The sequence below is a fragment of the Epinephelus moara genome, chromosome 7 (assembly GCF_006386435.1).
Source record: "Epinephelus moara isolate mb chromosome 7, YSFRI_EMoa_1.0, whole genome shotgun sequence".
In the NCBI taxonomy this organism is placed as follows: Eukaryota; Metazoa; Chordata; class Actinopteri; order Perciformes; family Serranidae; genus Epinephelus; species Epinephelus moara.
Window position 1 is genome coordinate 10,473,757 of NC_065512.1, and position 27,804 is coordinate 10,501,560.

The window sequence follows — 27,804 nt, forward strand, 5'->3', positions numbered from 1 at the left end:
TGACAAACTCCTGCAGCCAGTAGCGTCCCTGCATCTCTGCTGGCTCCGCCCCCTCCCTCAGTCTCAGCGCCTCCTTAATTGGACGCCAGTGACATCATCAACCCTATTTACCTTATTAGGTCACGCATGAAATTGACAGACAGGTGGCTCCTCCCCCTGCCTCCCTCCCCTCTCGCGCCGGTCGCCTGGATTGCAGCGGGGTCCAGTCTGCTGCTGGAGGAGCAAACCTGGCAACCTGGCAGTTTGTGCTGAGACCGATTGGCAATCTGGCAATGCGGAAATAGATCTGGCACCCCCGAGCCCGGACTGAGGAGAGAGGCGTGACAGAGCCGAGCAGAGAGGAGAGGGGATTGCTTTGACAAAGATAAAATAATCAACTCTTTCTTTCCTCTTAGCTTTTTTTTTCTTTTTTTAATTAAAGTGCTCAGGTGCGCGCTCCTGCACCAGCTGGGATTTTTTTTATCCCCCAGCATTTGTTTTCCAACCTGACAAGTCTGAGAAGAAGGAAAGAAGAAGTGCGTTTTTAAGGATTCCGGACTTCTTTTACTGACTTTTCCTCCCCCGTTTTCTTGCATCAAGCATGGATGTGTTGGCGAATTACAGTATTTTCCAGGAACTCCAACTCGTTCATGACACTGGTTATTTCTCTGCGATGCCTTCCCTGGAGGAGAACTGGCAGCAGGTCAGAGATGATGCGTTTTTATTCTTCTTTTACCGGGGAAATGTAACGGGGTTAGAAACTGGGATGAAACAGTACTATGTGTGCGCTGCTTGGTGTTTTCTGTGCGTGTTTCGCATCACTAGAGCGCTCCGGAGCGGCAGCAGCAGCCCCGCGTAGTTGCGTTAGTTTTTTTCCTCCTCTCTCTTGCTCACATGGAGCACGGCGAGGTCCGCTGACAGGAGAAAACACACACTCACACTCACATAGACACACACGGAGGGAGCGGGTTGAAGAGGAGGAGGAGGAGGAGGAGGAGGGAGAGGATACAGACAGCTTTACGCGCTAATGGCACTAATGATGGACAAACAGCATTTTTAAATGCGTAAAAATCACCCGAACCATCTTTACATTTACGCACACGCCCCTTACTATATCGATTGGTTCCTTAATGTACCTTAAGGAGTAATTAAACCCCTTAATCATTAATGTAAAGCAGGAGCATGGCGTTGTTGTCCTGCGATGATGATATTCAGATTTTAACCAAAACCTAAATGGATTTAAATACTGCTGGAAAAAACGAAGATGGTGAAGCTGAAAATGCAGCGTTTCCATTTGGTCTATTAGTTACCAAATTAAGCTGTTTTACCACCTACTTAACCCATGTTTTATAGTTAATATGAAATTCTGTTGGATAAAACTCTGAAAATGCAGGCATCAGTCCAAAAATGCTGCTTTCCCTCACCACGCACAGATGGAGCAACATTCAGGGCTCCACGTTGATCTGATGAGCTGTTTTACCCCTTAAGTTACTTACTTGGTGCATATTTACCCTTAACATGAATATGAAAAGTTTAAGGAGGTTGTAGAGTTTAAAAAACAATGGATATCTTCTCACTTTAATCAAGTCTTGAATGCTTTTTGTGTGCGTGTGTGTGTGTGTGTGTGTGTGTATGTGTGTGTGCTGTTACATTGAATGAAGATGATGCTGTGTTTAATTGACAGCTGAGACTCAGAGTGAGAGCTGCTCCAAGGTTAAAGTGGAGGTTTTTTTTAATTTCTCAGTCTGAGCTGATGATAGAGAATGCTGTTTTTGGTGTGACCGATGTGATCGATAGACCGGTCTGTCAGCCTGATGTGTTTGGATTATCACACACACACATACACACACACACACGCACGCACGCACGCACGCACATACAGAGGCCATGGAAGATGGACACATGCTTAATAGCGAGTGACTTGTTCTTAAATAATATATCTACATCTGCCACTGTTTGTTTGCAGACAATCCTGCTGAATTATACATGATCACCCATTATAGAACATATACCAGGCTGAGCATGAGCGTCCACAGACTGGCTTATAACGTTTATATGACTCGTAAAATATTTGCTGTGCTTGTGTTGAAATAGATTAAAGGGAAATTATGGTCATTTTCGTTGGGAAAAGAAACATTGACATTTCCATTTTTATCAAAGATTTCATACTCTGATTAGGGATTTAAAGGTATACTCTGCAGGAAATTGTTGGTTACTGTTTGTAAACATGACATTCAAACTTAGCCCCGCCTCCCTACACTGTTTCTTCGTACACTGCAAGTTACTATTGTAGGAACATTGCATTTGCTTCAATGGAAAAGCCAGGCACTCAGGAAGTGTGCCGAACTTTGAAGCCACTTTGTAACTAGAACTTCTGGATCTGTCACATGATGCAATCGAGCCCAAAACGACTCTTTCCCATAGACTTACTCTGCGAAAGAGATGCCTGTTAATCAGTGGATAGAGCATCACAACTCCTGTGAGATGACATGTTTCACTATTGGTATTTGATCCATTCAGTCTGATAACATTTCGAAAGTCTAGAAGAGCTTCCTGATGAAATCATTTTATCCCCATTCAAGTTAGCGGATGGCTAAACCGGAATTTAGCCGCTCAGCTTGTGAACTCTCCAGTGGGCTCCATGATGTGGAAAATCTAGATTATTTTACACCTGGAAAGTCAAACTATTTTGAGCAGCTTTCATAGGAATGAACACTGCATCCAGTTCTTCATATATATCCATGGGAAAAGCCAATACCTTACCAAGCTAACTAAGCTAACCTACCTGTCAAACAGAAAGCAGGCCAGCTCAGCATCACTCTTCATCCTCATCCTCATTTCCTTCTGTGCTCGCCAGCAAAAGTGAAAGTGAAACCAACCCCTGATTCACACTTGTTTCAGAATGAACTTTATCCGCTTGGCATTTTGCGTTTGTTCTGTGTTGTGTCTGCAATTTTCGTAGCCTCCTCTTGGATGCATGCTGCTTATATTGGAGCACCTGGTTGCTACCTTTATAAAAAGTCCTGACCTCACCTGTGTGCTGTTATTGGCTCGGGGTTACACGCTCACTGCCCAAAGGTTGCAGCCGAAAAACATCCTGAACACAGCAAAATAAGGAGAAAACAAGAAAACACAGGCAGAGGGCAGAGTCTCTGCAGATAGATACGCCAACACACACTTCTAGTGGGTCATGCGTGATGATTGAGAGGGATAACTTTTGTATGCATTGTTTTTCAGGAGACTCCTGCCCTATTTATATCTAAAAACAGTTTTAGACCCAAAAGGATTAAGGATTTAATTATAGAGACTCAGGTGATGGGAATATTTCCCCCTTGAACTTGAGAAATGGAAGCTGTTAATTGGAAGCCACTTTCAGCCTCATGTGTAAGTGTGTTGCCACCTTTTGTATGCTATCTAACATTCAGTAAACTACGACATCCAAAGTCTCAGAATGGGTCCCCGCATGGGACAAAACACATTCAGGTGGTGCTGGTTCGGCCCATTGTGTGTATTCGACCATGTTTATATTCCTGAATGAGGCCCAGACTGCATCTCTCCTCCCCGACTGTCTTACTGACACAAATTCACACTGCCTCGTCCTATTTTTAGTCCAAACAGCACATAGTTTCATCCCCTGTAACCTATTTTTTCGGTCTGTAATCATATTGTTAAATGATTGAGAGGTTTCGTAGAGTTTCAGGTTTTGATGTCATGTCTCGTTTTCCACAGACTGGCTGGAAAAGCTGTTTAAACCGGTGCCTAGAGACAGAAATTTAAAGCTGAACAAGACTTTTTGAGGCGACGAAAATGTTACAAATAACTTTAAAGAACTGAAATCACAGTGAAATAGTGACAGCTATGGCTTCTCCTGTACTCGGTGGTTCTGGGGTTATGCAATGGTTATGTTACCTAACCAATATTGTCACCATGGTAGCACCTTGTCAATGAATGGTGCCCACCTGTCAAGACTTAATAACATTTAAACAAGGGAGTTAGGCCTATATAAAATTTGACTCTCCGTACAGTTGTCATGAATGGGCAAGTTAGCTACAGAGACCTTTTTGTACCAGGCTGTAAACATGTTTGTTTTTGCTGTGAAGTTGGACATTTTAAATCCCAGTTCAGACCAAAGATGTGCGACAAGACGAGTTAAAACAGGCAGCTACTTGCAATACGCCGCCCTGCAACGTTCTAAAAACCTGCTGGTTCACACCAATGCAACTAGATGAGATGGTGTATCATCTCTATGCAACACCTCTCTGTACTTCTGTTCTGATTTGCAGCCTTTCAGGCTTATTTTGTGGCTGAATATAATTTGTATCTTCTTAAAATATGAATGAGGATAGTGATAGTGACATACCGGCTACAGCTGCATTTGTAGTAGAGATGAAATGTCGAAAAAAGAAAACAAAACGAGCATCAGATGCACAGCAAGCAGCAGTGACACACCGTCTGACATTGGCACACCGTGAGGACGGAACCAGAGGACTCAGTGGGGACGAGAACCTACCTCAGCAAGCGAACACACGGTCTGCAGCCATTTTGACGTGACCAGCAGACTTCACTACAAACCAATTGGCTGTTGAAACAGATGACATACTTTACATTCTAGAACCAGCTGCCAGTGATTTGACCAGCTGAGTTGCAGGTGACACCATCAGTTAGCTTGAGTCGAGCTCAGACGGCCAGTTCACACCGCTGCAACTTTTCTCTACAACGTTCTCGAACAGTTTGGTCTTGTCACGAATCATTGGTCTGAACTGGGCTTAACATGGGCATCTGTTTGGATTGACTCACTCTAGTGGCCATTTGCAGAACTGCAGTTTTTTATGCACTTCAGTGTTGGCTTCATTTTTCAGCCCTGGAGGTTGCCTCTAGGTAAGAAGGCAAATGTTTGCTAATAGTTCCGGGTCAAGGTGTGCATCTTTTACCCCTAATGGGCAAAAAAATAATGAGCAAACAGCTTGTCTGGCTCAACAAACCCAGTTAATCTTGTTGTCTGTTGCTTGCTTGCTAACAAGATGCAACAGGTAAAGATGAGCTTCTTTTGGTGGAGGCTAGCAGTTTCCCCCTGCTTCCAGTCTTTGTGCTAAGCTAGGCTAACAACATCCTGGATCTGTCACTATAATGAACACACAGAGAAGGAACTGATATCAATTTCATCATCTGACTCCTGGTAAAATATCAAACCAGCACCTAAAATGTCTGAATATTTGTTTTAATATCACTGCTTCATAGATGTATCCCATCATATTTTTGAATGTAGCTATTTTTAAAATCTCGGTTTTACTCTCCCAAACTGTGATGTGAGTTTTCATATTCTCCAGAGGCAGCGTGCTTTTATAGAAGCCCAGGTTTTCAGAGTGGAAAATGCTGTTATTGTGGATGGAAGGCCAAAACTGATAGGAAAAGATGTGTTTTGTCAATTTTATCTGCACTAGTGGGGACAATTTCAGAGAGGAGAGACAAACACACACACACACACACACACACACACACACACTGAGACCAGGCACACCCACATTTTTTCCACTCTTGTTCCTTCTGTCTGCCTCTATCCCCTCATTCACTCTATCACACACACACACACACACACACACACATGCTCGGCTGGCATGCACTAATGGAAAGCTATGGTCTGGCAGGACTCATCCCGCCACTTTCGACAGTAATTGGCCGTTTGCTGTCAGACGGACAGAGAAACACACACGCAGAGACACACACTCAGTAAAACACACACATACACACACACACATGTACCCTCACACAAACAAACAACCAGATTTGTGTGTGTCATTTATCTTTCCTGACTGTCCCCGCATCATGCTCCTGGTCTTTGTTTCCTTGTACTGGCTTCTTTTATCAGCTGCTTTGCATCATGGCTAAACACGTGGAAAACACACACACACACACACACACACACACACACGCACACACACACACACACACACACGCTCTCACTCTTTCTCGCCTGTCTATCAGCCTTGTTGCCTCTGACAGTATGAGCCCATGTTCTGCATATAATTGCTGCATCTTTGCAGGTCTGGAATGATGTGATGGGCTTTAGGGATTTGTGTGCGTGTGTGTGTGTGTGTGTGTGTGTGTGTGTGTGTGTGTGTGCACTGTCCAAGGATAAAATGGCAAACCCAGACTTCCCAATTAGATATAATCCATTTATTTCAAAGCAGAGCCATGCCAAAGTCTGATGAGTAAGAGGGAAAAATAGACAGTGACAACAAAGGCTTGGTGCAGATGAAAAGCGGTTTCATGTGGTTGTTGTGAATACAGATCTGCATTTACTCATAATATACAGTAAGTGGACACTGCATGCAGGTAACCGGCCTCGTTTCGAAGTCTAACGGTGCTTTAAACCGGCTGATTCTCTCCCAGTCGCTGTCTCATCTTGTCTCTTAATTTATGTACCCTGTGTGTCTGTAGTTCTTTTCAAGCTGATTGATTTATTTGCTGCAGTGTCGTTACAGCACTATGCTAGACCAACCGGCTCTGTGTCACTGATATACAGTGTCTCCATTAGGCCTGACAAGTCTGCAATCTACAGCCCTGCGTCTTTCTCAAGAGTGCATGTTGTCAGAATACTGCAGAATCAACCATTGTACATACTTCTTTCCCATCCTCGCTGTATTTCTGCAAAAGAAACCTCACCAATCACTTCTTTTTTTCCTCCACATTAAATCATCTATTAAAAGCGCAGGTCAAATAATCACAACTCTCAGGTTGTGTATTGCCCCAACAAGCTCCATCATTCCAAATCTCCACTAACAATTTCTAAGGCTGTACTGTACCTAAACTGAACCATCAATAACACAATAACTCGGCTGCAGCATTTGATTTATGGAGCTTATTGATATGCCGCACAGCCTGGGAGGAAATGCTTCCATATGGGTTATATTTACGTGAAATAAAAGGAAATCCTTCAGGTGTTTTATTTATGCACCAAAATCTTTAAAGATCTTTCACAAAATTCACAACAAAACTTATTTAAAGTCCTGTTTGGACTGAAATCCAATGTCAAAGTTGGAGTCCTACTTTTGTAATGACCTGCTCGTAATTCAAGAAAATACACTGAATTTTTAATCAATTGAATTTGGTGTATTTTATGTATTTAACCCTCTGAAACCCAAGTATTTTTCTTTTTTTTTTTTTAAGTTGTTTTGAGCAATTCTCTAATCTTCTAATCTTTTTCCCATAGATTAGCCCATAGATTATTAGGCATTGATGATTCAATAATATTAAAACAGTTATTGACACAAAACTTGTTATTGGAACTTTTTTCAATTTTGACTCTGCAAAATTGAAATTTTATTACATCAGTCATGTCATGACTCAGTGATGAGGCCTTTTGAGTGAATTAGTGACGTCCATTGAAACTCAGTTTTGTGTTTTTGCAACATTAAAACACATCCCTCCAAATCACCAAAACCTGTACATTATACTTTTGTTTTAGGCTACTCAAGTTTTCTATCACTAAACGTCTTTAGAATAAAGAAAAAGAATACTACTGATCAAATACTTAATTGGAAAATTGTTGGGATTGGTCCAAAAGAGAGATCTGTAGGGTCAGTGGGAGAAAGCCATCTTGTTTGAACTTGGAACCTGCTATGTCTTTTACTATTTTCTGTCAAAAGTGGATTAGGGTTGCAGCGATAAACTGGTTTTAAGGTATACCATGATATAACAGTTAAGGGTCATCATATGGTATACATTTGCTTATCTATGATATTGGAAAAAAAAGCAACTGGGCATTGAATCTCCCTTTTATTTTAATTATATTCTAAGGGGAGACTTTTTACACAAACTTCCATTAATAAAATGGTTCCAAGTTTCGGTTGTTCAACCAACAATAACCCTTCTGTTTTCATTCCTTTAAGGGTCTTCCTGACTGATAATAATATAAATTCTGTAATACTGTGATACTGTGAAACCATGATATTTCCTGACGGTTATCGTACTGTGAAAATCCCATATCGTTGCAACCCTAGTTGATATTTGTAGTGTCTGTATTCAGCTAGGAATAGGTACTAGACCGTTTCAAATACATGTTGAGATTTCACAACTATGGGACTCTCGGAATAAGGTGGGTTTTTGTTTGTTTTTGTATTTAGTTCCTCTCTTCCACTGGATCCTGTGTCTCCTTTTGGTGGTGACAGGTCAGTTATTAGAGACATACAGGTCCAATATTAAAAGACCACCTCTGGTTCTTTCTGGCCTTCATGGTGGAATGGCTTGCTGTGGTTCCTCCACTGTGACTGAACAAGGCTATTATCTGGCCATCTCCTCTTTAAGTTTCTATAAGACCTCCTGGATTGAGCATCGATATGTTTTTCAAGCCTCTCTGACAATTAAAAATGACACCCAGTCCCGCGCACATCAGTAGATGAACCAAGCTGTCGATCGCAGGAGTCCCATGATACTTCTCATGTACAGCGTCCATTGTTTCCCCTTCCTCTCTTAACCTGTTAACCTACTGCATGGACCACTGCATGAACTGGGTCTTCTCTATGTACCTCACTCTTTCTCTCCCTCCCTGTGGCTTGAGGCTGGCCCTGGGAAGTTTGACAAGATAATGAATTGCCATGCATGCTGCAGTTTTTCACATTTCACAGCCCAGTAACTCTGTATGTAGGGATGGAGGGGACGAGGGGGCGGTGAGTGGATGAGTGGAGGAAAGGATGAGAGGAAAAAAAGAAAACACCAGCAGAGACAATACACAAGGTGAGATGAATAAATGCAGGTGAAAGTCAGTCAGGAAAGACAAGACCTTTTTTCATTCCGTCTTCCTCTCGTCTCTCTCGCCATCCGTCCTGCGTTACCGCAGACACGCACACACAGAGTTATGTAATTGTCTGTGGTGCACAGCTGCTTCCTCATAGTCATAGCAGACGAAAAAAGAGGAAGACGAGGGAGAAAAACAAAGGAATGGAGAGAAAACTGATGACAGAAAAATCAGAATGACAGGGAGACAGAGAGAGAGCAAGAGAGGAAGGTAGCTGCTTATTATGTAATCCAATCAGAAAATAAACCTTTCAAAACACAACTTAAAACTCAGGTTATCACATTTCCTAAAAATATCAACTGCAACTTTTACTACTTTAATTATTGTGTGGCAGCAGAACAACACATTTTAAGTACTGGAACAATGAATCAGTTAATCAAGAGACAGTTTATTTAAAGAAAATGGATAAAAAAATTAATTATTTATCTTGTAAAAGGTGCAATGTACTGGTTCCAGCTTTTTAAATGCAACAGCACTGCTACTTTTCGCATATCATGTCTAACATCTTTTTGGCCTTGTTGTTATACTCAGTAATGTTTAATTCTTATTTTGGGCTCTGCTGATGTGCCACTGTGATGTCCTTTAGTAAAGAGGGAAATATCTCCACAACCATATCATGGATTGCTATGAAATTTGCCATAGATATCCATGTTCCTTTAAGGATCAATCAGCCCAGTCACCAGACCAAAATGTTGGCAATACGTTTCTGCAAAGCACAGATATTTTACATTTGTACGTTTCATGTCAACGTTTCTAAGGTCACATTGTATATCCTCCTAAGACCTGAACTTTTGTTTTGTACGTATTTTTAATTTCTCCTAGCTGTCTGGGATCAGTAGGATCTGATAAGTATAAAAAACGAAACATTGTCAACGATGATTAAGTCCCAGTGTCCTCAAACGAGACGATAATAAAGTCTGAATGTCAAACAAGTACTTCCTAACTAACAGCGTCTTAGCTTGTTACTTTTGCTAACATTGGTCAAATTCGCTGCCATAATAAACTGCAAACATTATAAATCATAGATAAACAAGTTTCAACCTTAAAATCTGATCAGGTTTTGTCCACTTTTGTGTCGGGATCGGCTGCAGACTGACTTGGCAGAGATGGCTGCCATCTTGTTTTAACATGGATTAGTGTATTGTGCTCTTACTACCACTGGATGGCACAAAAAAGTGTCCACGAACAAGGACAACAGGTCAACAAGTTAAGTAGAATGAAGTATAAGGTCAAGTAAAGCCAAAATGTGATGTCCTCATAGGAGGACACAGTGTCTCAGGAGGATATGAGCTGACTTTGTAATCAGGAGGTGGAGGGGATGGTGGATGATGTGACACCTAGACAAGATGCCTGCCAAGCTGCAGACCACTGTTAGTGGCTGATAAAAGATGAAACTAGTTCTTTTTTTTACTTCGCATCGCTGCATTTCCAACTCAATTCAATTTTATTTATAAAGCCCAATATCACAAATCAAGACAATGATTTGTTTCTTGCTGGGATAGTGCCACAAAAAACAGTAATTTTTCAGTGACTCACACCAAAACGTGATCTTTTCTCAACCACAACCAAGTGGATTTTGTGCTTAAACCTATCCATACTTTAACCACGCCTTTATTCAAAGATGGTTTCAGAGAATCTGCCACATCATAATATGCAAATGTAATGTATCCATGGTTTGCAGAAACTTAGAATGCCAACATTTTTCCTGTTAATTGGGTTATGATCAAGCCTAATGACTTTGGTGATCCTCTGACTTTCCGTCTAGTGTCACCAATAGGTCAAAGCTTCAATAGGTCAAACACTTATTTCAGCATCATCTGCAAACTATCAAGATTCCAACATCCAAACAGTCACACCGGAACAATAGAAATGAATCCTATAAAGCATAAGTTTGTTACCAGTGAAACCTGATGTATCGCTGCTTAGCTGACTCACTTGTATCAGGGTCAATATCAGATTTGATATTGATGGAAGTGCCAGCATTGATGGTTCTGCGGCCATGTTTCCACTGGATTGTTATCACGTTTGTGTTGTAGCTGTCAGAAACTGCCCTTAACAACAACTTGGAATTACATCTAGGAGGCTAACATGGTTTTTACCTCTCAGCTGCTTTTAGTTTCATTCTGAGCTGAACCCCACAGGCTCAGGTCGATTAGCTGAACTCCAGTCTGTCTTTATGTGTCAAGCCTATGATTGACTGGTGACTCGTCCAGTGTGACCTGCCTCTTGCCCATTGCATGCTGGGCCTGACTGCAGCCCGCTGTGACTCTGAAGAGGACAAGCTTTGCAGGAAATGGATGGATGGAAGCTCTAAATTATGATTTCTAAGCACGTGATTATGAGGCCTGTTTGAGCATTTTGATGGTCATAGTTCGGAGATACTTGCATTTCCTATTCATAACCATATGTAGATGTTATAGTCCAGTGACAACCACAAACCAGAAAAACATTTGAAGCTGCAAAAGATGTTACTTCTGTAAAATCAGAAGCCTTCAGTCACCAACATGCATCTTCACTTCTTACAGTGTGGAAGCTGGTGCCAATATTCTCCTCAATATGAGCCGCTCTAATCACTGCATTCATTCATTTTCTTCTTTATCGTTCCCCCAAACACACACACACAGTTATTGTCTTCTCCTCATAATTTGAAATCACTCGAGTAAAACACACACACACTGCACACACTCGCCCGAGAACCCATAATTCAGTAAGTGAATAAGGCACTCGGTCTACGGTGGCAGAGATTAGATAAGAAAGTGAGCAGTCAGACTGCCGCGGCAGGAAAGCAGAACAAATGAACTGCACTCTTGATGGAGAGAGCTTATACTGTGAAAGCCATAGCCCTGATCTTTCAAGATGAGTGGTTTTTCATGGAGGGCAACTCTCCAGCACTATTCACCATGGAGCCCGATTACTACAGTTTACAAGGAGATTTACCCATTCATCTCTCCATGCTTCAAGCATGCTGTGGAAGCCACTTATTGTGTAGTATTCATGTGTTTGTAAGGAATTTATTAAAGGTTTACTTTGCAGGATTTTGCACAAAGCGATGTATAGAGTCATATAAAAGTAAAAGTAGTGTGTGGTGGTTAATGTGTCTGCAGAGACCCTGACCCTGAATTTTTTTACTGTGCCTCAGCGCCGGCGGGAGCTGTGGCTGGAGGCTTTATGTTGTCGGGTTGTCTGTCTTATTCTCCTGATATCTCAAGAACGCCTGAAGGGAATTTCTTCAAATTTGGCCCAAACATCAACCTTGACTCGAGGGTGCACTGATCACATTTTGGTGGTTAAAGGTCAAGGTCAATGTGACCTTACATCTGTCTAATTCTCTTGAATGCGATATCTCACGAACACCTTAAGGTAATTTCCTCAAATTTGGCACAAACATCAACCTTGACTCGAGGGTGCACTGATCAGATTTTGGTGGCCAAAGGTCAAGGTCAATGTGACCTTACATCTGTCTAATTCTCTTGAATGCGATATCTCACGGACACCTTAAGGTAATTTCCTCAAATTTGGCACAAACATCAACCTTGACTCTAGGAAGAACTGATCAGATTTTGGTGGTTAAAGGTCAAGATCACTGTGACCTCATAACACATGTTTTGGCTATAACTCAGGAATTCATACACTGATTATGACAAAACTTCACACAAATGTCTAATAGGATAAAATGATGAAGTGATGACATTTTATATCCAAAAAGGTCAAAGGTCAACCTCACTGTGATGTCATAATGTTCTGCAAAGACACTTTTCTGGCCATTACTCAGTGTCATATCTCGGAACAGAAGGGGAGACATTTAGTCAGATACTGAATTGGTGACTCTAATCTTGGATGCCCATTTTAAACCGTGCTGGTTGTAGCATTAAGCATCATGCACATCATTGTTGTTGTTTGTCTCTGGTCTTATTGTGGTCTCCTCTTTGACTTAGTCTTTGCCCATAATTTACTGTATATGTTGTGTTGTATTATTCTTTTGAATGACTCCATGCTCAGTAATCCTGCACTTACTGTTTTAGTTTCAAAAGCCTAACAAGGGACAGAGGTTGCCAGTTAGCCATGGCTAGAAACCTGTATGCATTTCAACTACTTTGTATTTTACATATGAAACATTGTCTTGCATTGCCCTGCATTCGTCCTTGTCCAATTAACAAGTAAATGAATATATGAAGATGTTTGTCAAGCATTTATGCTGTAAAATTTGTTGCTTCTTTGCAGCAACATTCATGTTTGAAGCATTGTCACCTCTCATGGCTACATTTGAGTCTGGACAGACATGGATGTAAACTGTAATTTGACTAGTTGGTGGAAGTATACGACCTCAAGGCAGTATTTTTTACTCTTTTCTGGCATTTCACAGACTGAACAACCAAGAGAGTAATTGATTAGTGATGAAAATAATGGTTAGTTGCAGCCCAAGCCAACTTTGACACTCAAATTTGTGCTGCTGACAAATTGCAAACTGTTCCAACAACCAGCTGAAGAATCCACAAAGAAAGAAACCTTTTCAAAGAAAGAAAAGAAAGAGTATAATCTGTTCCGTTAAAAAAAGATGCAACACAGCCTGCAGTCAGTCCTGAACCATGCAGGAGCTGATGGTCCTAATAAGTTCCCTGAATTAAGAGTGCCAACTTTCTGGGTGGCTGGTGACTGAAAGCGTGAGTAGTGTGACTACATCTCCAAGCATCTATCACCACTGATTATTCACTCGATGCTGAGTCACTTAAACCCCTTTCCCACTGGACTAAGAAAACCACTAACACCCACTAACATCTGGCTTTTGTGTCTAATGGAAAAGATTACAATCAGCATTTATTCCTGGGTCGAATGACTCTGCAGTAGTCATGGGTATTTGTTGGCTCCAACTCTAATTGGCTGTGATGGAACTATGACACATGGGTGGACGTGCTAATTTTACCCCCCCTTTTCCAGTGTGATACAATGACGTGCACGCCACAAAATACTGTGTGTCTCTGCCCAAGTAGTGCTCGAACATTGTTTACAATTTAATTGGCACATCTTCACTGGGTTACATGCTGGTTTTTACTGTTAGCTAACCTGTTTTCTAGCCTGTCCGTGACATTGAATGTGAGAAACAGAAAGGCAAACTGTTCTGCTACTGAGCCACGTACATGGCTGTAGTCTACTGGCAATGGAAAACGAGTCCATGGCCTATTCTTAAGGGGTTTTCCAGTGTTTAAAAAACCTGCATACATGTGCAACTTTTGGTGGAAAAGGGTATAAGTGAGGTCATCCTTCACAACCACAGGTCAACGCACCATTTTGGCAGCCTTTCTATGTATTTGAAGCACTGGAAGCACTCGACTGAGATTATTAACAGCACCAATCCATACTTTTACTTTCAAGGATGACAGGAAGGTGAAGTATTTGCTGCCTGAATTAAACAAGTTCTCCAAACTCTACGAGGCTGTTCCTTCACTAGGTATTTATTTTATTTACAACTCCTCTATTTTCTGTTATGAGACTGGATTTACTGGTCAAACACACTTGTCTTTGGGAAGTTATTTCCAAACAGAACAGCCGCGAGTGTTTGATTTGATTCTTTTTTTATTAAGAGAAATCCTCCTGGTGATCCCAGGCTGAGCTGTGTCCACACATACACACACACAGGTGTGTTGTGCTGTGTGCGTTTGTGTCTCTACATCCTGCTGAGCTAGTGTTTGCAGACCGATTGGCTCTGGGATAAAGCCTTGTGACCTGGCACCCATCCAGCTCTCCCATTCTCTGCTCACCCAGCTCTCTGTCTGTCTGTCTTTTCTTCTCCTTCCCTCACTCCCTCCCTCCCTCTCTGCCCCCTGTTCGCTCCCTAACATCCTTTTGTTTATGCGCATTTTGAATTTGCACATTAAAAAGAAACAGAATGAAAGGAGTGGAGGAATTTGGAAAAGAAAAAGCCTAAATATAGCAGAAAGTTTCTGCTCTGGCCTGAGGTGGAAAAGTTGATGTGTCAGCAAAGAGAAGACGCAATAAAGGCTGATGGAAACACATTTTGCAAATAAACAATGACATTGTAGGACCTGCTTCCTCTTCTTTTCTTCTTCTCTTTTATTACTGCCGCAGTAGAAAGCTGTCAGGATTCCCGAAACAGAAAGAATACGGCTGACAAAATCCTGGTGTGTTTGGCCAGAGGAGACAAAGTAATTCATGAAAATAACAAACACCGGTAGCATTCAAATGTCACCATGCACCAGAGTTACTGCTGCTCTTTTCATTGCGTTACGATCTCCTGAGAATATTCCCACAGCTCCAGTTAATGAACACACTCATTCATATTTTAATTTGCAGACTTTTTTTTTTTGCAAATTTGTTTAATATCTGCACATCTGGACGGAAATACACCCTCTTCCTGTCCCTTTAGTTCACCGCTCCTGTGCTGAACCAACAGCCACCAGGGCACTCACATGTACTGCGTGAGTGTGCTTTGGTAATGACATCATTCATGGTGTACAGAGGATGTTGACAGTGGCGGAGGAAATGAGCGTATGTGTGTGTGCACTGGCTTGGCAAAGCCTACAGTTGGCAGTACGGCATCCAGGATACACACACGCACAGATTCGCCACTGGTTTCACAAAGATATAGTAGATTAGTGTGTAAAATTAATTAGACTTTGCTTAGTTCTGCTTTCAGGCTGGTTTAAGTCAAACATATTTACGTCCTAATAAGTCCACCAGAATATCTCAATAATGACCAGTGTCCCCTTCTGACTCTATTTGTGGTCTGTTAGTTGTGTTGTGTAGCAAGCAGTGAGAGGAGAAAGACACAATGCTACAGCTTCACTAAATTCCCCCCCTAAAAAAACGTCCTTGTAAGTGACATTGTAATTGCGCCAAATGTGTGCCTTCTGAAATTGTTTCCAAAGGCACAACTTCTGTGCCGGAGTAAACAGAGCTGAGCAGCTTGAACCTGCCTTTAAATGGAGCTCACAGCATTTTCAGCAGCACAGTGTGCTTACTGTTCACCTTCACATAGAATGGTGAATTATATTTTGCAATTTAGTGTTTATATATTCAGTGAAAATGTAAAGTCCTTGGCTTAAAACATATTTATCACGTAAACAAAAATGTCCACCTATGAAGTAACAGCATGTGTGTGGCAGCAGAATATTACAAAGTATCATCAGTAATGTAGATATAATGACAAAGTGGGTAAATGCAAATAATAGAACACCTACAGCAGACTGGTAGGTTCAGAAAATTACATCACTTAAATATATTGCAGCCTTTAAAACCAGTCAAATATCACTATCGTAACATTGAGTCAAAAAAAGGAGATACAGCTGAAATCAATGTCAACATATTGAAACATATTTCGATTAAAAAAAAATGTGCATAAATCACAGTTTGACAAATTTATGCAAGATTGGTTCAGTTACTGTAAGTTTTATACCAGACAGAACTTTTATGAAGTGCAAAACTGAAACTCTGACTCATTTTGATGTCATGCTGTTTGCTTTTAAACACAACTTTCATGTAATCATTAATTTAGAGTGCAAACTGATGACACAGTGATGTCATGTAATCACAGTAGAGACCTCTGAATGTTAATATGTAATAATGTGACGTTATCGCCAGGCCCGTCTCAGTCAGTGCGTCTACATGAAACCAGCTCCTGCCTGAGAGTTTCATCAGGGATGTCACATTGTTTCAGGGCATCTGAGCATAATATACTGTGCGTGCGTGTGTGTGTGTGTGTGTGTGTGTGTGTGCGTGTGTGTGTCGCGACAGAACAAGAGACAGAGTTGCAGGGAGGATGGAGCATGCCAGTGTTCCAGTGCGCCTTTATGCATGCATGGTTGGTGTGTGTGCGTGTGTGTGTGTGCAGAGTGGGACACAGTAAATGGGTCATATGCAGTGGAGGAGGATGACCTTGGGAATTTGTCCTGTTTTTCTTCACGAGTCTGCCGACGCAGTTCTTTGTCTCAGAGAGAGGAAGAGGTAGAAATACGACAACAGAAAACTACGGCTATATTTGTTGACAGGAAATGAAATGATTGTCCCCAAACTCTTGACACAAAGTTGGAAGCAAACTACTGTTTAAAAATGTGGCACAAAGATTTTCCTTAAGGGTTCTCTGTGGAGTTTTGGACCTCTAGTTGTGCTATGGAGCCATTTTCTATGAATTGCTCCCGTTGTATTATGTGCACAAGAACATGATACACAGTCCTACCAATAGTGTTACGCTATTCCACTGATCTACAGGTGGAGGTGACTCACTAACTCTGACTCCCATTTGGCATTTTGACTGTCGCCATCTTGGATTTTTGCAGCTGGAAGTGACCATATTTGGAAAACATGGTGAAGACAACCCTTACGTTAGCTGCTAGCTTGGTTAGCACAGTGCATTTACAGGTTACTCTTAGGGCTTTCCGGAATACATTTTTCAAGGGCTTCGAAGCTTCGACGAGACGCAACAGGACCACTCTAACCTGACCCTACTTTAGTGGGACTTAGCGCTGCTGCATGTGCGTGACACAGAGAGTGATAGAGAAGTTGAAAGGTGAACCATTGCACGTAATGTTACTGTAATTTTTTAACAACTCAAAATGCCACGGGTCAAGTTGCGTTCTGTCCCATCTGTTGCTTGTCCTCATCAGACAGCCAATTTAATTGATTGAAGCGAGAGTCAGTGACTGTTCTTAGGACAGTGGCCTCATTCATGACTGACACTTAAATTTGCTCCATCAGTTTAGTGGTGAAAAACAACAACAAATGAAGTATTCGAATACTGATTTGGACACCATCAGCAGCACCAACGGCTGAGGCGTTGAAGCTGTGAAGCGCTCGGATCAGCCCTAGTTACTATGGTTCAGTGTAATAATGTTAATTTCTGCTGGCGAAAAACAGGCTTTAAACGAATAAAACTGAAAGTACTGACCCGAAAAAATGAATATCCAGCTCCTTAGAGGGTCTTTAAATAGAACCAGATGCTTAAGACTTTTTTAGGCGGCCAAAACATTAGAATTAACTCTCACAAACTGACACAGCTACAGCTAAGCCTCTAGTCTGTGAATGTGGGGTTACACCATAAGTAGGTTGCTGTGGTAGCGACTTGTGAATGGACGGCACCCACCTGTCACTTACAGGGGCCATGCCTTTAAGAATGCATACTTTTAAGCCTTAATAATCTTTAAACATTTGAGTTATCCAAAAATTCTGTTGTCATGTACGAGGAAATTAGCTATAGAGACAAACTGTTTTTTGAACCAGGCTGTAAACATGTTTAGTTCTGCTGTAAAGTTGGGCATTTTAACATGGGGGTTGATGGGAATTCACATACTGATGGAGTCTGTCTTGAGTGGCCACTTGAGGAACTGCAGTTTTTGGCACTTCCACGTCGGCTTAATTTTTCAGCCCCAAAGGTTAGCATGCCACAATATTCAGTTATGCGCCAGCAAGGGCAGAGAAGAACACCGCTTGCTAATAAGCATGTATGGAAACAATGCTGGATTTAAATTCCTTTGGCTTTGCAGAAGTTTAATGAGTACATTCAAAACATTTGTTCGAGGTCAAAGATATACTAAATATAAATATAACTCTGTTCTGCTTACATGAAAACCCCACAGGGCACCTTTAATTGGAACTAAGGAAACAAAACCCAGGCTGAAAGTACAGGAAAGTATGCGTACAGCAGTGTTCACATTCAATCTCATTTCCTTTCGCCAGCTGTCTTTGATGTCAGTCAATAGTATGTGTTTGAAATGCCTTCAAATTATGTCTCCTTACCACATACTTAGTTTAAAAGCAAACTTTGTGTCTGTGAGTTCAAAACTCTCTCTGTTTTATAGCGTCTCTGGCTCCCGCTGGTGTCAAGCTTTACTTTAATGTTTCCCTCCATCTCTCATTGGTTAGATCCACCTGATCTGATCACTGGATATCAAACGCCACATGAAAACAGCTGCAGGGCCCGAAATGTTAAATGTCTGAGTCACTAACTAAACCCACATTATGTCGTTTCCTCTAATGTGTTTCCTGCTACAGCTTTTAGTGATCTGACTCAGTGTGTTGGATGAGATTTACAGTGAGTTTGGAACTAAAATATCTCCGATTGGATCATTCATGTTTATTCAAAGTGTCACTAAAAAGAACTGCTCCTATCCAATTATGATCACTCAGTGCTATTTTCCTCTCGCCAAACTTTCCTATTCCCTAATCGTCCAAACACCATCCAGTTCTGATTCAGTCAATATTAATATTCATCGTTAATGTTTGAGTTGTGGCTCATCAGGTCACCATTTTTCAATATTTGTCGTAATTGCACGTTATTTAAGCATCTCTAAATCAGGCCAGCTGTGTGCTGCTGCGTGTGGACAAATGGTTGTGGTGTCTGGCCCAGCAGTGCCACGCATGCTATACTGGGATATGTGGGTCGTCAGCTATTTTAATCCACAATGTTGCCAGCAATACCTGAGGGAGTAGACAAGTGCTGTAGTGTGTATGTGCGGATAAATGTGCTCCCAGTCCATATGTACATGTTCACAGACATGAAGAGAGACAAAGTCGAATGAGACAGTGTGAGAGAAGAGAGGAGTGTCCACAGTAACGCAAGTCAATTTGAACATCTTGTTTAAACAGGGTTGTCATTTTCTAAAAGGTATGGTTACATCTCTTCTATTCTCCCCTGTTTTAGCTCTCTATCAACACTATTGTGCATTATAACCTTCATCTCAGGGGCGATTGCTCTGAGACAACAAGGGAGGCTGAACTTCCCCTAAAATTTCACAGAAGAAATGGTCAAATATGCGCAATTGAATTTACATTAAAATAAGAATTGACATTGCATTAAACGTGCGCTAGGATGTGTTTAACATTATGACTATGATCAAACGTCAGCTGTTTATCACCAGTTTTCAAACGCGACCTCCCTGTCGTACATTCTCACGGAGCCTCCAAGCATTCCTATGAGACAGCGCTGAGCAGGAGAGGACGCTCGGTGTATGCATGATGATTGGAGGAATTGTCTAAAAGGCTTAACCCCTTTGTGATTGACAGCGCTTTTAAAATACACACGGCCATCGCCGCATTTTGAGCTCAGTCCCATGCGGTTATTTGCGAGTGGAGTCTTCTGACAGAGTGGCGTCCGGAGTTCCTTATTTCCATAAGCGATATAGCTCATTTTCACCGTTTTAAACCCATCTGAAAACCTTTGAGGTGTGTTTTGCTGTGGTTCTGTGGCATGAGTGTGGTTGAAAAACGCACCTTTCTAGTCTTCCAACCACTAAAAGCACTTTTTACACTACACATACACATTCACACACACTGGTGGCTGAGGCTACCATACATGGTGCCACTTGGTACTCTCACACACTGATGGAACAGCCATCGGGAGCAATTTGGGGTTCAGTATCTTGCCCAAGGATACTTAAACATGCGGAGTGGAAGAGCCTGGGATCGACCCGCTCTACTTCTGAGCCACAGCCGCCCTGAGATGTCCGTCTTCTCTCCATAATAATTTAAGTAGATGGCAGTCAGCCTGTGGTCCTAAAGAGCCAAAACAATACAACAGTATTGTGTCTTTCTAGAAATAGTGACCTGGTTACTCAAGATAATCCACAGACCTGCTGTGAGCAGCAACTATTTTCTGTCTACCAAACTACACCCTCCAATCGTAACACGGCACAGAGGAAGTGCATCTACTCATGGACGAGAGGCTCATGCTCATGGCAGCATGAGATGTAAATATTAGCGCCATCTTTAGCTAGCTCAGTGATGCTAGGTGAGCTAGTAGTAGATGCACGCTTCCTTCTGTGTGGTGATACGGTCGGCGGGTGTAGTTTGATAGACAGAAAATAGTTCCTTCACAAAACTGCTCACAGCAAGGTCTGTGGATTATCTTGAGTAACCGGGTCATGATTTCTTGAAAGAGACATCGCTGTTGAGTTTTGTAGCACCACAAGCTGAGTGCCATCTAGTTCCATTATATCAGAGAGAAGGCAGACATCTCTACAGCTGATATCTCCAACACTCGGCATCTCACACCAAAACAATGTAGACTGCTAAACAGCACTACAGGTAAGAGAAAAAATATGTACTCTTGATTTTGGGGTGAACTGTCCCTTTAAAACTCCCTTCTCCTGCCTCTGTCTCTCTTATGTTGCGTGGCGGTGGAGCTGATCAAACAGCACAGGTGTTGTTATTAATGCACTGTATCTTTCTGACATTTTTATCGCTGGATGATTGCACAAATAAAATGTAGTGATTAGATTGGGGGTCATAAACGCTACCTGTTAACCAAAGCTATAGATTGTGAACTGCTGCATGGAGGCCCTGGAGCAACTCACTTTCTTTTTTAATAGGTTGTAGGTGGAGAGGCATAAAAATAGAAATTACATCATTGATTGTATATCAAAAATGGCACCTTTATTGTGACCAGATGTATTGGTACACAGATAGCAGCAGTTGCAGGAAGAGTTAGAGGTGTTTAAAGTAGTGAGGTGGGTTAGAAATATGTGAAAATCAACGTTTATTTAAAGCGATACTACACTGAAATTAAATTTTTTGGGTATCAAATACTCACCACCCCCTACTAATACTGTTACTATGATCCAAACAGCCATGGAGTATTCCTTTCAGCCATTGTTCCAGTCATTTGTCATGCAAAACAACCAAACGTTTTCAGATTTCAGCTTCTCAAATGTAAAGATTTGCTGCTTTTCTCTGTATTATGTCATTATTAACTTAATATCTTTGAATTATGGACTGTCAGTCAGATGACAAGTAGCCACCTTGGACTCTGGATAATAATCATTCTATAGACATTCATAGACAAATTTTAATTGCTCAGTTTGTTGTCGTGTGAATAGATTCCCCAGTCAACCTTACAAGTGAGAGACCAGTGTGTGTCCACAGAGAGTCTGGCAGGGAGCCCACAGCCAAGACAAAAAGATGCACTTTCAGATTTATGCACATTAGTGTGGACATGGCCTCAGTTTCCAGCTGGATGAAAAGCAAACTTCACTTTGATGCCAATTGTAGACACGGTGTGTGTGTGTGTGTGTGTGTGTGTGTGTGTGTGTGTGTGTGTGTGTGTGTGTGTGTGTGTGTGCATGTGCGTGTGTGTTGTCAGACCAGCCCTCTCCCTCTCCCTGCATTAGAAAGTTGTCTTGGGGGTAAAAGAGAAACACCCTCTCTTTCTCCGCTTTGCTGTGTCCTGCAGTTCATCCTTAAATAATTCAAATGTCTCCTCTCTTCCCCCCCAACACACACACACACACACACAAGCGCGCTCACACACACACACACACACACACACACACATGGGGGCATGTATGAGTCATGTGTCCTCTTGCTTTGCTTTCCAGCAAGGCCAATGAGATCAGTGGCTTCCTCAAAATACAAAGACCTCTGGAGGTAAAGAAGAGGGAGAGAGACCCTGGTGTAAAAAAAAAAAGGTGTGATGACAGTAGCGGCCTCCCTGGAGTCATGCACACACACGTACACACACACACACACACACACACAATCTTGTACATCTATCCTTTCGAGGGCTCTACTTTGACTCCATTTTATGCTGGTTGTGTCTCTGGTCGAGTAGTTTCAGTTTCGAAGGAGATTTGTGCAACAACATGAGGCCTTTTATTTGACTGAAGGTTATTTTTTTCATCCATCAGACGAATCTTTATAGACATATTTACTCTTCTTATAATTTTGTTAATTTAACAACATACAGATTGGTAACAATAAAATGCAAAAGCTGAAGACATGACTTCATACAGGGATCTCTGACTGATTTGCAGAGTGGAAAAAGATGTGAAATGAAATGTAACAGCCTTCACAGTCACCAGGGATCTCATTTATAAAAAATGCGTAGGAAGAAAATGCACGTACGGACAAAGGCCAAAAATACTCGACAGTTTCTACAATCAGGCTTCCACCTCACCATCTGCACCGCCAGTTCCCTGTCTCCAAAATATTCATGGGTCAAAGTCTCTCCCATCAAGTATCTGTTTTTATAGATCAAAGCTTTTGTGTGTGACGTGGCGTACACCACTGTCAGGCCTCGTTTTGTGCGTATGCAATGTTTTTAATTGAGACCAAAGATGTAAATGTGATTGAACACTGATGGGAGGTTTTGGAGTGAATTGTTAGACAGTCGTCTCCACCATCATCATCATCAGAACACAAAAATTTAGTAGACAATACCAATGAAATTCAACAATTCTCAGTACACGATTTGATGTCACGGTAGTACAGTCTATGCACATTAACATACACCTCTTTATTAAAAACATTTGATTTAAATGTTAGTTCAGTCTGTAACGGTTCATGAGATTTTGTGAGTGATATTAATACCTTTCTCCTACAGTGTTGTTCAGCATTTCTATACTTGCATCCTTGGTACCTATGATACTTGAGAAAAATTAGTACATTTACTGGGTTCTGGCATCGACTTGGTACCAAACTATCGATTCTTGTGACATCCCTCATAGTGAAAATAATTTTGAAGAATGCTGTTTATCCTCAAGTGGAGTTAAGCGACTCAGAATAAGGAGCAGTGAAGCTGCTCTGGAGGCTCAACACCGCACTGTACCAAGACTTTTAATGTTGGAGTTTCTTTTATTCGTCACCTGTCTGTAGATTAAACTCACACTGGTTTGACACCTTTAGTTTAGGCTCGCCTGAGTGAATGCTCTCACCCTCACATACAGTACGTGTGTATGATCAAATATACATACAGCAGCATAAAGCATGTTTTTTTCCCTTTATTTTAAGAGATTAAATCTAATTTAAGACCTCTTATGTAAGGGAGACTGTTGGAGACAGAAACAGGACAATGCAAAGTCAGAGAGATAAAATAATGCTCACTAAAACAAACAATATCACAGTTATCTATGATATAACACGTTTCAAATTAGGTGAGCTCCCTTAATTCAGCCTTCTCCTGAAAACTGTTTCACGTGGTCTGAGCAGAAGGTCTCTTTTAGTGGACTGAAGACTGACAGCAAATCAGTGTGTCTTGGTACAGTAGGAAGTGTTTGCATCAAATTAATGTGGTTAATGTGTGTTCTGGAGCAAGGTCCCGATGAGATGGTTCAGTTCAGGATGTCTGAGCAACGTGAAGTCGCAACAGTTGACATATCATGAATTATTCAGTGTGATTAAGATGATTTGGAGCTTGTTGGTGCTTTTAGTCTGTTAAGTGCGTGTGTGTGTGTGTTTTGGAAGAACAGTTTAGCTCATGTGGAAATTCACACACGTTCAATTTCAATGATTATATGTTACTGCCCAGCGTGTATCTGCTGATATCACTCTGATATCATTTGGCTGTCTTTGTTAAATGTACATTAGTCTCTTACAGAGAATGACATGGATGAATTTAAATGAGTGGAACATAAAGGAAGGGATCAGCTGCTGTTGTGTCTTAATGGATTGACCCTTTCTGTATGTGTGTGTGTGTGTGTGTGTGTGTGGTGGGGTGGAGGAGGGATGATGTGAGGGATGAGGTCATTGGGTAGTGTGAGCATGCGTGACTCTTTGTGTGTGTGTTAAACAAAGGCGATGTGACTGTGTGTGTATAAGTGATGACTTCACTCGTTATGCATTTATTTATGATCAGTGTTGCACCTCAAGCAGTGTGTGTGTGTGTGTGTGTGTGTGTGTGTGTGTGTGTGTGTGTGTTTCTTCCTTTAAAATGACAAAGACTATAAAGAGAATTTAATTTCCTGATGTATTGCAGTGACTGTGGTCAGTAAAGTCTGTATCTACACACACACACACACACCTGTCTCTAACCTCAGAGCATCATGACTTTAACTGAGTGTATTAAAGGGACAGTCCAATGTTTTGGCACTCCTCATTCTTTCACCCGCTGTGAGATGAGAGGAGAGATATCAGACTGATCTCTGTGTGTCCAGCACAGAGATAAAGGACAGTCCAGGACATGTTTAAGCCTGGCTTATCACAAAGATTGGAAACACTGGGAAACCAGTAGGCTGCCATCATAGGAGGAAAAATACATCTTCCAGTTTCCCCAGTAGCATTACACTATACCTCTATACGTCTGACAAAGACACTGTCCTACAGAAAGTCGACGTTAATAGGGTAAAATGTCATGAACTGGCATATTGTTAAATGGTGTCCATGGCAACAACCTTACCATTGTTGTGAGTGCATAAATCGGCCACTTGTAACATTTTATTTTTACGTTTTTATCTCCAGTCTCGGGCTGCAACTAAGAATATATTTTTATTGCCAAGTAATTTGTTGATTTTCTTAATAAATCATTTATTTTTTTGGTCTGTAAAATATCAAAAAATAATGAAAAATGTTTCCCAAAGCCCAAGACGACGTCCTCAAATGTCTTGTTTTGTCCACATTAATTTAATAGTTGACAACAAATTGATGAATAGATTAATTGTTTCAGCTCTATTTCGGTCAACATGTTGTCTGAGAGACTTTCACACGAAATAGATCCCTGAAAGAAATTTGTCAGATGTTTTTTAGTCCATACGAAGCACGTTGCAGGTTCAGTAAAAACATGTTTGTATCAGCCCTCTCTCTGAACAGCTTTATCAGTACTGTTCCTGATAGCAAAGCTGTCGTTGTCACCTCAGACTGTAAAACATTCTTCCTATAAAGAGCAGTGTGACAAAAGGAATTATTATATTGACATGTTACATTTATATCTTTTAATTTTAACAACATAAGTTTGTCATACTTTTTTTCATTGATGCAGAATTAACACAGTAGTGACATTACAAAACATACAAAACCAAACAAAGATAAATCTAATGGTAACATTTTGCTGTTACTCACACATAAAGTAACATAATTGCTGATCAGTGGGCTTTGAGAGGTTTTAAACACCCAAAAATCTTCTAGAGAAATTAACTGATTTGCAGCGTCCACTGCAACCAGACCCAGCGTCTCACTGAGACCTGCATTTAGTTGTCAAAATGTGTAGCCACACCCAGCCAGTAATTGAAGTTTTATGGTTATTTGATTATGGGTTAATGGGTTTCAATAGTTTTTAAAGATAAAAAACAGTAAAAATTCTCTGATTCCAGCTTCTTAAATGTGAATATTGTCTGGTTTCTTCACTCCTCTGTGCTCTAAAACTGAATATCTTTGGGTTGTGGACAAAACAAGACATATGAGGACGTCGTCTTGGACTTTGGGAAACACATTTTTCACCATTTTCTGACATTTAATAGACAAAACTTAACATTTAAATGAGAAAGCTGTCAACAGATTGATCAACAGCAAAAATAATAACTAGTTGCAGCCCTAGTCAAAGTGAGTGGACAGTCTGTTTCCCTGTTATGAAGCATGTAGCAGCAGCATGTGTCTGCCAGGTGATGTTGTGTGATGAAGCCCTGCACTGAGTCAGGACACAGATGTGCACACAGATGTGCTGTGCTGAGTTAAAGTAAGTGACAGTTTTACATAAAATGGTAAAATCTGCACAAACTGAGTCAGGACCAAGTGACTGTTTTGGCTTCTAGGTTTGTCCTGCCTCCAGAAGTGTCTCTGTGACACTCGCTGGCTCAGAGTAAAAGTGTGTTTAAAATTCACTCAGATTTCCAGCTGAGCTGTAAAGCGATACTTTTCTACTTGGCTCCAGTGTTGATTTAAAGCTTCTCTCTGTGCTTCTCTTTGGTCTGCAAACAGTTCACCAGACAGCATCGTCGGCCGGTCAGTGGTGTTGTTGACTCTATGCCTCTGATACACATCAGCAGGTCCTCAGCACACTCTCACTGTTGGCTCTGCTTTTTCTAAGTGCAGGAAAAGCTTCAGCAAGCAATCACAGCGAATGATACTTTGATGCCCTCTGTGAATGCTGGAAAATAGAAGTTTCCTTTGGCTCTTTGGCTCGGGAAGACGTTCTGCACAGAACCATAATCACTCAAAGAACCCCTTCTACAACAGCAGCATAGAGGAGCTGTTCAAGATCAACTGATCCTACAGGACCATTTGATTTTACTTATTAAAATCCCATTTATTTTACTGAAGTTATGTCCACAAAATGTCTTTTGTGCTGTAGTGTGTGCTGAAATCTAAAAACAGTCTTTGATCGTTCTGACTGCGGTCCTTATTAATGATTGGCTCATGGTCGCCAATGGTGGCAATCAAACAGTGGTTGCACTAGGGATGGGATGGTATTCTATTATATCGCAGACCGCAATAAAAAAACACTCACAATCAACACATTCTCACTCCGACCTCGTCATATATCAATGTTTAGTCATGGACTTTCCACATCCAGATATGATGTGAAAGGTACCCTGGGTGTGTTGGTTTGGGACACAGTGTGACGCCATTTTTTTTCCAGAACAGGGTTTGGCTTTAGAATCTTACGGGACATGAACACAGTCCATGTTTGTTGGACCCATCCACCACCACTCTCACCCGCCCTTCTCGGACTTTCACTGCCTTAACTTTCGTTCTTGTCCCTCTACGTTTCTCTCCTTCACCTTTGAGCGCCATTTAAGTATAGCGGCAACCGGCCGCGTATCATACCAACGTTAAAGGACACCTTTTTTCTTTGGTTTCTGACACCGCAAGTCACTGCTCAAGCTCCGAATTTTGACGACGTCGGGAGTGAGACCAGGTTGTCACAATAAGTTGATCATGGTGAATTTCAGTTACCAGGATTATTACGAATATCATGTCTAGCAGCAGGATAACAGACTGCTCGGCGATGAACAATGGAAGAAAGTCCATGATTGTTTGACCAATTCACCAGATGCGGATTGTCTCATTCCTTATACTTCATTCATGTGTCTGACACAGCAAAATGTCCTCACTGACTCTTGCATTGTTTCCAAGTTGCAAGCATGTACCTTGACCACATGTTGTGCCCACCACCACGTAATTCTTTAAGACTTTGTGTCCATTTCTGTGAGACCAGGCTGGGATACACATGTGTCACCTTCAATTGAAGACGGTGACAGTCAGGCTTGTTTATTTAAACGGCAAACTAAGGACAGTGTTTAGGGTGTGGAACTCCCACAGAGATGAGAGCACAGCAGTCTGCACAAATCAGTGGTTGAGCACGTGAGTCTGCGGTG

The 27,804-nt window shown here is 41.4% G+C and overlaps 1 protein-coding gene across 1 annotated transcript in view; it reads left to right on the forward strand.

The window, feature by feature from the left end:
* Positions 1–233: 233 nt before the first annotated feature.
* Positions 234–27,804, forward strand: part of klf7b (Kruppel-like factor 7b) — a 99,812-nt gene continuing 72,241 nt past the window's right edge. Inside the window, exon 1 of the mRNA XM_050048113.1 lies at positions 234–682. Within this exon, the coding sequence (XP_049904070.1) occupies positions 581–682 (102 nt within the window). The 5' untranslated portion in view covers positions 234–580. The remainder of the gene's footprint in view (positions 683–27,804) is intronic.